Below are 13,641 nucleotides of genomic sequence, written 5' to 3'. Positions count from 1 at the left end.
ACTCCAAAATCATGGTTGAGTCTAAGTGCTAAAACTCAAGGTTAGAAAATTCACTACTTAGGATTGTTTTATATTGAAGATCAACATTTATTTAAATATAATGTTTTATCTTCATACATGGCATTAGCATGTTTGCATAGAGGAGAGTGTATGAGAATTTCATCATGTTCTTATCATAACCTATGTTTCAGTTTCACACTCATATTTTTTTGCTCAGACTCTCTATTTTCTTTTGTCTGACACCTATAATGACAGAGGGCATAACTTATGCTAACAGTTGCTTATTCTTTACAAGAGAAGTTCAAATATGACCCTAATTAAAGAATTTCCTAATACTTCTTCCTTGCTAATAAGGAAATCCCCCGACATGTCACTCAGACTTTCATTTGTGGGCATGCTTACACACGCTGCTACTGCTCTCTTCTCACCATCTGGAAATACCATTTGTCACTGGGAGTAATTGGCTAATTTGCTGGGTTTGCCCTTTAAATGTTCCATGTTCTCCTGACACCTGTGAGTTTCATTTAGAGGTTTTCAGAGCTTTTTATTCAAAATGGAACTGTTTGGAAAGGTGTTCTGAAGGACTGATTTGACTACAGTATCCTTTAATCAGAAGACAACACTGTTCCCACACGAAAGGCACACAGCCTGAACTATGGGGTGTTCATAGTTCATAGAACTATGGGGTGTTCATAGTTCATAGAACTATGGGGTGTTCATAGAACTAGCAGGCTGACACTAGATATACTCATGACATGTTACACTCAGAATTTGTTGTACTCACAACCACAGTTTCAACCACAACAGGGAATCACTACAAAATGCTACAGCCACAACTTAGCATCACAACATGTTACCATCACAATTACAACTATAAAAATTTCCATCACTAATGATGAGTTATAACATCACCAGAACAGGTTACAACCACAAGTAATTTTGCCACATCAAGTCTGGCTAACACTGTCTCCATACTAGGATCAGATCTTGACAACATATTAAGATTAAAGGTTTAAATCTTTGCATGACTTGGGGGGAATGAAAAGTATCTGGCCTTGGAGGAGGGTATCACTATGAAGGGCTGACAGGAGGTGGTTTCTCTGTGGTGACAGTACAGTTCTGTGTCCTGACTGTAGTTACAGTCACTCAAACCTACCTGTGATAAAATGTCATCGACCCACAAGTGCATGTGTACACACACACACAACACACACACACACACAAGTATATACAAAATCTGATGAAATCTGAGTAAGGTCTATATATGACTTAATAACAGCAATGTACCAGTGTCGGCTTCCTGGTTTTGACAACATAACTATAGTTTTGTTAGGACATCAGGAGAAGCTGGGTGAAGGGTACACAGGAATTCTCCTGAACAATTTATTTATTTAGTTTTACAATTTCTTGTGAGCCTTAAACTATTTCAGAATCAAAAGATATTTTAAAAGATATTTGACTTGCTATGGGTGTCTTAAAAATAATTCTTCTCATGATGAGATTCGCTCCTCCCATCCCAAGAGTGACAGGCTCCCCAGGTTGGGAAGGTTGTGCCCAGCAAGTCCCCTGACTTCAGGTACAATAACTAGTGCCAACTGGCAAATGACATCTGCTAGTATGGACACATTATCCTGTGCAGTGCCATGGCTTAAGGAACATCAGGGGAAATATGTGGCTTTTCCAAATAGTCTTATAAATCCACTCCCCCGCCGCCACTGCCAACAGCTGCACAGCCTCCATCATTCCAAGCGAAGCCCCAGAGGCTGGCTGAGAACCACTCTCCCAACCTGGCTGCTGTGTAATCCTGTCTTTAGTGAGAATAAGCCATTTGGACAAATCGATGCTCCTACCTTTACCCTTGTCAGGTTTGTAGTCACCACCCCCTACTATGTCTTCAAGATCCTTGTCTGAAAAACCTGGAGAAAATGAAACACACATCTCAATTCCCAAAAACATTTATCAGTGACTAGAAATCTGTTACTTAATGTTGTCTAACATACCCAGAAAGTGATTGCCACTGAACAGGATTTGTGATGAATGCGGTAGGCAAGACTCTCAAGGGGCCCCCAGAATCTCTCCCCCACAGTGTATATACCCCAGCATCCCCTGACTTTGAGTTCGGGGGGACCATGCATGGGATGGCTTCACCCCATGCATATAATAGCTGATATTATATGCTGAAGTGAAGGGACTCTGTAGTAACCTGATCAGTTTGACTTCCCATTAATCAAAAGGGAGACTTTCCTGGGGGGCTTGAACTTAATCAAGTGAGTCCTTCAAAACACAGCTGACCCCTTCCTGAGGTCACACACTAGAAGCAATAGACTGTCTTCCTCTCCCTCACCTCTACCCCTCTTCCCAATTTCCCTTCTCTCCCCATCTCATCTCTGTTTTTCTCCTGGTGGCTTTAAAGAAGCAAGCAACCATTCATTCTAGAACTGCAAGGATAATGGCTCTCTCCCAATAAGCACATGAGCTTGATGACAACCCAAGCTCAGCTGAGACCCCAGACCCAGATAACACTATGACTGCAGCTGCCTGAGGCCCCGAAGAGAAAACTCAGCTTACGTGTTGCTGAACTCCTCACCAAAGGAAACCATTTGTGATAATCTGTTATGCAACAATAGAAAACTAATACAAGGAAACCAAAAAAGTTATTTTATTATAGCTCAACCATTGAGTACACATCTTTTAACATTCTGTGTGATGAAATGGGAAGCATGCTTAAAGCATTTCTGTTCCACTCCAAAGTCCTATGCTGCTGCTAAGTCGCTTCAGTCGTGTCCGACTCTGTGCGACCCCATAGACAGCAGCCCACCAGGCTCCCCCGTCCCTGGGATTCTCCAGGCAAGAACACTGGAGTGGGTTGCCATTTCCTTCTCCAATGCACCAAAGTGAAAGTGAAGTCGCTCAGTCGTGCCCGATTTGTAGCGACCCCATGGACTGCAGCCTTCCAGGCTCCTCTCTCCATGGGATTTTCCAGGCAAGAGTACTGGAGTGGGGTGCCATTGCCTTCTCCTATGCTACTGTTAAGTCACTTCAGTCGTGTCCAACTCTGTGCGACCCCATAGACGGCAGCTCACCAGGCTCCCCTGTCCCTGGGATTCTCCAGGCAAGAAAACTGGAGTGGGTTGCCATTTCCTTCTCCAATGCATGAAAGTGAAAAGTGAAAGTGAAGTCACTCAGTCGTGTCTGACTCTTAGCGACCTCATGGATTGCAGCCTACCAGGCTCCTCTGTCCATGGGATTTTCCAGGCAAGAGTACTGGAGTGGGGTGCCATTGCCTTCTCCTATAGTTGTCTCAAAAAAGCACATGTGTGACTGTTTCAATTTTGCTTTGTATTAGTTGCTTTCTGTCATAGAAGATAACTTTTACTAGAAAGAAAGAACAATGTGCTAACTATGGTTATGGCGACTTGAGTATTTGGCAGATGCTTTCCTGAAAATGAATAAAATGGGGCTGTCCCTTTAAAGAACACCACTGGCAATATTTGTTGCCAGTGATAAAATTTCAAACAAAAAAGAGAATTTTGAAAAATCTATATCTACCACTGTGAGTTTAATAGCTTTCCAATATGTAAAGACTTTTTCTAATGAGATTGGTGGTGATATTAACAAATGTGAATTTCAGGCACTGCATAATGAAACAAGGCATTATTTGAAGCTCAAAAGACCTCAGAACATCAATATTTTCCAAATGACCAAAGTGTAATGCACAAAACCATGAATGGGTAAAAGTTCCATTAAAAAGTACTAGAGAGTCCCTGTGGAATTTAATGAAATAGAGTATGGGAAATTCATTGATATGGTTTCATATTCTACTGCACTTAACCTATAACAAACAACCAGTGGCCAAGTTTGGGTGTCTTATCAAAAAAATGATACTAATCAATGATTTGAAAAGTCTATTAAAATATTCTTCCCCTTACAACAGCATATCTATTATGAGGCCAGATCTCCTTCAAATACACAACCATAACAACATATCACAAATGAGTCCATCAGGAAATGTGAGAGTCTAGCTCTTCTACTAAAATACACATTATAGAAATCTGCAAAAGGTACAATGATGCCACTTTTCCTCACTAAGTTGTCTTTTTATCTTGCCATAGTTATTTCTCATAAAAATGTGCTATTTATGTTAACATGTGTGTTTATTGTTGTTCATGTTTAATTAATTTTTCTGGTTTTAGGTTTAATATAAGATGATAAATATCAATAGATGTGACCTACATCTCAATAGAGATCCTCAATAACTTGGTGAGTCCTGAGACCAAAATGTTTGTCAGCCACTGCTGTCAGGTCCTGCTGGGCCTTGAAGTACCCCCAGGCCTGCAAGGCCAGGAGGAGTAGCTCCGTGGGCTATTGTACTTAAGGAGCTACACCCTGACCAGGAAGCTAAGGTGCTGGCCTGGGCCAACTTGGACTTACCTCCTCCTCCTATACTTGGCTTTTTGCGGTCATGATCACGATCATTTTGATCATCCAAGGCATCAGCCAAGTTAAAATCATCTTCTGCAGGGGGCCCTACAACATAAACGAGAAAGTCAGTTGGTTAAATCACAGGTCGCTCATTTGGACACCACCCCACAGCGAGCTCCATGGAATCCATCTTTTGTACCCTCCTCAGAACACCCGAGTTACCTGCAGGCTTTGCTGGAGCTCTGGTCGCTCCAGGTCTCCTGGTTGTGGTGGTGACATGATCCCATCTCTCTAAAAGGGGGAAGGGAGACAGCAAGAGGAGCACATTTAGCAATAACACACAGCAGCCATGGCATGGTCAGGAAGTCACAGCATGAGCTCCTGGTCCCTGAGTCCCCTCCAAGGCCTCTGAGGATGACCAAGAGATGTAGCAAGGTTCAGATGAAACAAGTTCTGCTCGCTTTTCTTCAGAGGATGGGTGGTGAGATGGACGTGATCCCACATTTGATTAATCTGATTAGTGGAGCTGGGACTTGAGCCCACATCTACAGGAGATGACCACATGCTTTAGGGGGTTCCAGAGCTTGAGCACAACCCCTGAGAGCTCCAAGCCTTGGTTTCCACCACTCTTAACCTGGTACTGCAGTCACAGATAACATCACCCAGGGGTGAAGCGACATTATGTTCCCAGTTGAGTATTGGAGTGTCTCATAAACTGAAAGTGGTTATAACACCAACAAAATATTCTATATAAGTGTGGTTACTGCTGTAATACTAGGTCTTTCAGCTCAACCACATTCCTTTAAAATTGTGGACATTTCACATCAATTACATGACATGACATGCATAATTTTCCAATACTTTCTTTCCTTAAGCAACAAGATTATGCTGTTTAAAAATAGAATAAAATTAGAGGTAGTCCTAAGATGGCAGAAGAATAGGACGGGGAGATCACTTTCTCTCCCACAAATTCATCAAAAGAACATTTGAATGCTGAGTAAATTCCACAGAACAACTTCTGAATGCCGGCAGAGGATATCAGGCACCCAGAAAAGCAGCCCACTGTCTTCGAAAGGAGGTAGGAAAAGTATAAAAGACAAAAAGAGAGACAAAAGAGGTAGGGATGGAGCTCCATCCCGGGAAGGGAGTCTTAAAAAAGATAGAAGTTTCCAAACACCAGGAAACTCTCTCACTGCCGAGTCTATGGCAAGCCTTGGAACCGCAGAGGGCTAACATAACTGGGAGGAAAAATAAATAAATAATTAAAACCCACGGATTACGTGCCCAATGGCAACTCCCCCAGCGGAAAAGCAGCACAGACGTCTGCATCCACCACTAGCAAGCCAGGGCTGGGCAGGGAGGCACGGGCTGCATTGCTTAGAGTAAAGACCAGCCTGAATGCCCCGAGGGCAATCTGAGGGAACTAACTTGGGCTAGCAAACCAGACTGTGGGATAGCTACTACGCAGAAAGCCCTAACCTAAGACACCATCAGGCCCACTCACAGAACAAAGGACTGAGCAGAGCTAGCCGGCTGCAGACCATCTCCCTCCAGAGACAGGCAGCCAGAGCCAGAAGGGGGCAATCAAGGCCAGAGCCAGAAGGGGGCAATCAAGGCCTCAGAGAGGCATTATCTACCAAACTGCAACCAGGCTTTGTTGCTAACTAAGACTTCTTGGGATTCTGGATGGTCAACATCCGCCTGAGAAGGTGCGCCAGTTGTACACCTAGAAATCTGACCAGCAGGGACTGGGGAGGCGATAAGTCGCAGCAACTGTGCTCACCAAACACCTGGTCACCTGAGCTGCTCAGACCTAGGAAGGGCACAAAACGCAGGGAACCGAGTCTGTGCCTTTGAGGACTACCCGAGCGCCTGAACCTGAGTGGCTTAGACCTGGGAAGTGCATACAACCCAGGGCCGGCCTCAGACAGTTCCCGGCAGAGCAACCTAGAGCCTAAGCAGTGATGACAGGGAAAGCACACACACCGTGAGTGGGGGCAAACCCAGTGTGGCCGAGACACTGTGAAAACACGCCAGTGTTGTTTTTTTTTTTTTTTTAACTTTTAATTTTGTATTGAGGTATAGCCAATTAACAAACAATGTTGTGACAGTTTCAGGTCTACAGCGAAGGGACTCAGCCATACATATACATGTACCCATTCTCCCCCAAACTCCCTACACTAACTTTTCATTTTGCTACCAAATTAGTGAAACAAAATTTTAAATTAACATAACTAATGCTGGCAAGGATATAAGTTTATAGTAGATGGATAAAGAATATATATATATATATATGTGTATGACTTACATACTCTAAAGTGGGATAGTTTGCAGCGTCCCTCCCTCCCCACAGCACGACTGAACAAGTGAGCCTAAAAAAGTGTCCACCACCGCACCCTTGTGGCAGGGTGGAAATTAGACACCGAAAAGACCAGCAAACAGAAGAAGCTAAAACAGAGGGAACTGCCTTGGAAGTGACAGAGAAGAAATCCAGCTCTGGGCGAACACTGACACAAGCTTCCCTAACCAGGAAACTTTGACAAGCCACCCATACAACCCCACCCACAGTGAGGAAACTCTACAATAAAGAGAACTCCACAAACTGCCAGAATACAGAAAGGCCACCCCAAACACAGCAATATAAACAAGATGAAGAGACAGAGGAATACCCAGCAGGTAAAGGAACAGGATAAATGCCCACCAAACCAAACAAAAGAGGAAGAGATAGGGAATCTACCTGATAAAGAATTCCAAATAATGATAGTGAAAATGATCCAAAATCTTGAAAACAAAATGGAATCACAGATAAATAGCCTAGAGACAAGGATTGAGAAGATGCAAGAAAGGTTTAACAAGGACCTAGAAGAAATAAAAAAGAGTCAATATATAATAAATAAGGCAATAAATGAGATCAAAAACACTCTGGAGGGAACAAACAGTAGAATAATGGAGGCGGAAGATAGGATTAGGGAGGTAGAAGATAGAATGGTAGAAATAAATGAATCAGAGAGGAAAAAAGAAAAACAAATTAAAAGAAATGAGGACAATCTCAGAGAGCTCTGGGACAATGTTAAACACCCCAACATTTGAATCATAGAAGTCCCAGAAGAAGAAGACAAAAAGAAAGACCATGAGAAAATACTTGAGGAGATAATAGTTGAAAACTTCCCTAAAATGGGGAAGGAAATAATCACCCAAGTCCAAGAAACCCAGAGAGTCCCAAACAGGATAAACCCAAGGTGAAACACCCCAAGACACATATTAATCAAATTAACAAAGATCAAACACAAAAAACAAATATTAAAAGCAGCAAGGGAAAAACAACAAATTACACACAAGGGGATTCCCATAAGGATAACAGCTGATCTTTCAATAGAAACTCTTCAGGCCAGGAGGGAATGGCAGGACATACTTAAAGTGATGAAAGAAAATAACTTACAGCCCAGGTTACTGTACCCAGCAAGGATCTCATTCAAATATGAAGGAGAAATCAAAAGCTTTACAGACAAGCAAAAGCTGAGAGAATTCAGCACCACCAAACCAGCTCTCCAAAAAATGCTAAAGGATCTTCTCTAGACAGGAAACACAAAAAAGGGTGTATAAACTCAAACCCAAAACAATAAAGTAAATGGCAACGGGATCATACTTATCAATAATTACCTTAAATGTAAATGGGTTGAATACCCCAACCAAAAGACAAAGACTGGCTGAATGGATACAAAAACAAGACCCCTATATATGTTGTCTACAAGAGACCCAATTTGAAACAAAGGTCACATACAGACTGAAAGTGAAGGGCTGGAAAAAGATATTTCATGCAAATAGAGACCAAAAGAAAGCAGGAGTAGCAATACTCATATCAGATAAAATAGACTTTAAAACAAAGGCTGTGAAAAGAGACAAAGAAGGACACTACATAATGATCAAAGGATCAATCCAAGAAGATATAACAATTGTAAATATATATGCACCCAACATAGGAGCACCGCAATATGTAAGACAAATGCTAACAAGTATGAAAGGGGAAATTAACAATAACACAATAATAGTGGGAGACCTTAATACTCCACTCACACCTATGGATAGATCAACTAAACAGAAAATTAACAAGGAAACACAAACTTTAAATGATACAACAGATCAGTTAGACCTAATTGATATCTATAGGACATTTCACTCCAAAACAATGAATTTCACCTTTTTCTCAAGCACACATGGAAACTTCTCCAGGATAGATCACATCCTGGGCCATAAATCTAGCCTTGCTAAATTCAAAAAATGGAAATCATTCCAAGCATCTTTTCTGACCACAATGCAGTAAGATTAGATCTCAATTACAGGAGAAAAACTATTAAAAATTCCAACATATGGAGGCTGAACAACACTCTGTTGAATAAACAACAAATCATAGAAGAAATCAAAAAAGAAATCAAAATATGCATAGAAACTAATGAAAATGAAAACACAACAACCCAAAACCCATGGGACACTGTAAAAGCAGTGCTAAGGGGAAGGTTCATAGCAATACAGGCATACTTCAAGAAACAAGAAAAAAGTCAAATAAATAACTAACTCTACAGCTAAAGCAACTAGAAAAGGAAGAAATGAAGAACCCCAGGGTTAGTAGAAGGAAATAAACCTTAAAAATTAGGGCAGAAATAAATGCAAAGGAAACAAAAGATACCATAGCAAAAATCAACAAAGCCAAAAGCTGGTTCTTTGAGAGGATAAATAAAATTGACAAACCATTAGCCAGACTCATCAAGAAACAAAGGGAGAAAAATCAAATCAATAAAATTAGAAATGAAAATGGAGAGATCACAACAGACAACGCAGAAATACAAAGGATCATAAGAGACTACTACCAGAAATCATATGGCAATAATATGGACAACTTGGAAGAAATGGACAAATTCTTACAAAAATACAGCTTTCCAAAACTGGACCAGGAAGAAATAGAAAATCTTAACAGACCCATCACAAGCATGGAAATTGAAACTGTAATCAGAAATCTTCCAGCAAACAAAAGCCCAGGTCCAGACGGCTTCACAGTTGAATTCTACCAAAAATTTAGAGAAGAGCTAACACCTATCCTGCTCAAACTCTTCCAGAAAATTGCAGAGGAAGGTAAACTTCCAAACTCATTCTATGAGGCCACCATCACCCTAATACCAAAACCTGACAAAGATACCAAAAAAAAAGAAAACTATAAGCCAATATCACTGATGAGCATAGATGCAAAAATCCTTAACAAAATTCTAGCAATCAGAATCCAACCACACATTAAAAAGATCATACATTATGACCAAGTGGGCTTTATCCCAGTGATGCAAGGATTCTTCAATATCTGCAAAATCAATGTAATACACCACATTAACAAACTGAAAAATAAAATCCATATGATTATCTCAATAGATGCAGAGAAAGCCTTTGACAAAATTCAACATCCATTTATGATAAAAACTTACTGGAAAGCAGGAATAGAAGGAACATACCTCAACATAATAAAAGCTATATAGGACAAACCCACAGCAAACATTATCCTCAATGGTGAAAAATTGAAAACATTTCCCCTAAAGTCAGGAACAAGACAAGGGTGCCCTCTTTCACCACTACTATTCAACATAGTTTTGGAAGTTTTGGCCACAGCAGAGCAGAAAAAGAAATAAAAGGAATCCAAATTGGAAAAGAGGAAGTAAAACTCTCACTGTTTGCAGATGACATGATCCTCTGCACAGAAAGCCCTAAAGACTCCACCAGAAAACTACTAGAGCTAATCAATGAATATAGTAAAGTTGCAGGATATAAAATCAATACACAGAAATCTGTTGCATTCCTATACACTAATAATGAGAAAACAGAAAGAGAAATTAAGGAAACAATTCCATTCACCATTGCAACGGAAAGAATAAAATACTTAGGAATATATTTACCTAAAGAAACAAAAGACCTATATATAGAAACTATAAGACACTGGTGAAAGAAATCAAAGAGGACACTAATAGATGGAGAAATATACCATGTTCATGGATTGGAAGAATCAATATAGTGAAAACGAGTATACCACCGAAAGCAATCTATAGATTCAATGCAATCCCTATCAAGCTACCAACAGTATTTTTCACAGAACTAGAACAAATAATTTCACAATTTGTATGGAAATACAAAAAACCTCAAATAGCCAATGTAATCTTGAGAAAGAAGAATGGAACTGGAGGAATCAACCTGCCTGACTTCAGGCTCTACTACAAAGCCACAGTCATCAAGACTGTATGGTACTGGCACAAAGACAGAAATATAGATCACTGGAACACAATAGAAAGCCCAGAGATAAATCCACGCACATATGGACACCTTATCTTTGACAAAGGAGGCAAGAATATACAATGGAGAGAAAATAATCTCTTTAACAAGTGGTGCTGGGAAAACTGGTCAACCACTTATAAAAGAATGAAACTAGAACACTTTCTAACACCATACACAAAAATAAACTCAAAATGGATTAAAGATCTAAATGTAAGACCAGAAACTATAAAACTCCTTGAGGAGTACATAGGTAAAACACTCTCCGACATAAATCACAGCAGGATCCTCTATGACCCACCTCCCAGAATATTGGAAATAACAGCAAAAATAAACAAATGGGACCTAATAAAAATTTAAAACTTCTGCACAACAAAGGAAACTATAAGCAAGGTGAAAAGACAGCCTTCAGAATGGGAGAAAATAATAGCAAATGAAGCAACTGACAAAGAATTAATCTCAAAAATATACAAGCAACTCCTGCAGCTCAACTCCAGAAAAATAAATGATCCAATCAAAAAATGGGCCAAAGAGCTAAACAGACATTTCTCCAAAGAAGACATACAGATGGCTAACAAACACATGAAAAGATGCTCAACATCACTCATTGTCAGAGAAATGCAAATCAAAACCACTATGAAGTACCATTTCACGCCAGTCAGAATGGCTGCGATCCAAAAGTCTACAAGCAATAAATGCTGGAGAGGGTGTGGAGAAAAGGGAACCCTCTTACACTGTTGGTGGGAATGCAAACTAGTACAGCCACTATGGAGAACAGTGTGGAGATTCCTTAAAAAACTAGAAATAGAACTGCCTTATGATCCAGCAATCCCACTGCTGGGCATACACACCAAGGAAACCAGAATGGAAAGAGACATGTGTACCCCAGTGTTCATCGCAGCACTGTTTATAATAGTCAGGACATAGAGGCAACCGAGATGCCCATCAGCAGACGAATGGATAAGAAAGCTGTGGTACATATACACAATGGAGTATTACTCAGCCATTAAAAAGAATACATTTGAATCAGTTCTAATGAGATGGATGAAACTGGAGTCCATTATACAGAGTGAAGTAAGCCAGAAAGAAAAACACCAATACAGAATTCTAACGCATATATATGGAATTTAGAAAGATGGTAATGATAACCCTGTATGCAAGACAGCAAAAGACACAAATGTATAGAACAGTCTTTTGGACTCTGTGGGAGAGGGCAAGGGTGGGATGATTTGGGAGAATGGCATTGAAACATGTATAATATCATATGTGAAATGAATCACCAGACCAGGTTCGATGCATGATACAGAATGCTCGGGGCTGGTGCACTGGGGTGACCCAGAGGGATGGTATGGGGATGGAGGTGGGAGAGGGATTCAGGATGGGGAACACGTGTACACCCATGGCAGATTCATGTTGATGTATGGCAAAACCAATACAATACTGTAAAGTAATTAGCCTCCAATTAAAATAAATAAATTTATATTAAAAAACTAAAAATAGAATAAAATTAAAATAATGAAACCAAAAAAGAGACTATGCTATAACTATTCCTACAACTGGAGGTAGTAGAGAGAAATTAAATTTAAGTAATGGGAGAGGCAGAGATGAAACAGGTTTAGTTTTATACACAGGAATCACTCAATCATTAATCAATTACTCAGAAAAAAAAAAAAAACAGCAATAATAGAAACTAGTTGAAAGTACAAGGATTAATAAAGATATACTATGCAAATAGCAACCTTAAGAGAGCTGTAAGAGTGATACTATTATCAAATAAAATAGTCTTTAAGACAAAAATTGTTACAAGAGTCAAAGGGTAACATTTTATAATGATGAAAGGATAAACACAGCAGTAAGACAAAATTTTAAACATATGTGCACCTTACAATAGAGTCCCCAAAATATACGAAGTAAAACATGACAAAATTGAAGGGAACATAAGACAGTTCAACAATAATAGTTGGAGATCTCAATATAATCCTTTCAATCATATATATAACAAAAAGAAAATACAAGATTTGAGCAATACTATAAATCAAGAAGAAGGCAATGGCACCCCACTCCAGTACTCCTGCCTGGAAAATCCCATGGACAGAGGAGCCTGGTAGGCTGCAGTCCATGGGGTCGCAAAAAGTCGGACACGACTGAGCGACCTCACTTAGACTTTTCACTTTCATGCATTGGAGAAATAAATGGCAACCCACTCCAGTGTTCTTGCCTGGAGAATCCCAGGGACGGGAGAGCCTGGTGGGCTGCCGTCTCTGGGGTCACACAGAGTCGGACACTACTGATGCAACTTAGCAATAAATCAACCAGATCTACCAAACATCTACAGAACACATCCCCTCACGCAGGAAATACATTCTACTCAATTGCACATGGGACATTCTGAACCAAGACAGACCACATGCTAGGCTTCAAAACACATCTCAATATATTTTAAGTCTGAAATCATACAAATTGTGTTCTCCAACCACAGTGGAATGAAAACAGAAATCATTAACATAGGGCCATTTGAAAAATTTCCAGTAATATGGAAATTACATTGTACACTTCTAATAACAAGGGGTCAAAGAAGAACTCACAAAGGAAATCATAAAATACACTGAGATGAGTGAAAATAAAAACATAACACACTAAAACTTACATCATATGAAAGTAAATCACTGACAAAATGAAAAGACAACTTACTGAGAGAAAATATTTACAGATGATTTGATCAATAAGGGATTAACATACAAATATATAAACAACTCATACAGCTCAACAACAGAACAACAAACAACCTGATTAAAAAATAGTCAGAAAAACTGAACAGACATTTTTTTCCAAAAGAGGCATGTAGATGGCCAATAGACACACGAAAAGAGACATATCACTAATCACTAGGCAAATGTCAATCAAAACCACAATGAT

General features: G+C 39.8%; 1 protein-coding gene across 2 annotated transcripts in view; it reads right to left on the bottom strand.

Annotated features, from left to right (window-relative positions):
- CD99L2 (CD99 molecule like 2) overlaps positions 1 to 13,641 on the bottom strand; it is a 118,126-nt gene that overhangs the window by 18,855 nt on the left and 85,630 nt on the right. For both annotated transcript variants that reach the window (XM_086386278.1, XM_086386279.1), the window contains exons 3-5: positions 4,645 to 4,713; positions 4,432 to 4,527; positions 1,851 to 1,916 (exon numbers count right to left, since the gene is read on the bottom strand). In XM_086386278.1, the coding sequence (XP_086242404.1) occupies positions 1,851 to 1,916; positions 4,432 to 4,527; positions 4,645 to 4,713 (231 nt within the window). The remainder of the gene's footprint in view (positions 1 to 1,850; positions 1,917 to 4,431; positions 4,528 to 4,644; positions 4,714 to 13,641) is intronic.

The sequence above is a fragment of the Bos grunniens genome, chromosome X (assembly GCF_055505025.1).
Source record: "Bos grunniens cultivar Pamir isolate PY7600 chromosome X, Bosgru_T2T1.0, whole genome shotgun sequence".
NCBI lineage: Eukaryota > Metazoa > Chordata > Mammalia > Artiodactyla > Bovidae > Bos > Bos grunniens.
Note: the sequence above shows the minus strand (reverse complement) of the source record. Positions and strands in the feature narration are given on the sequence as shown.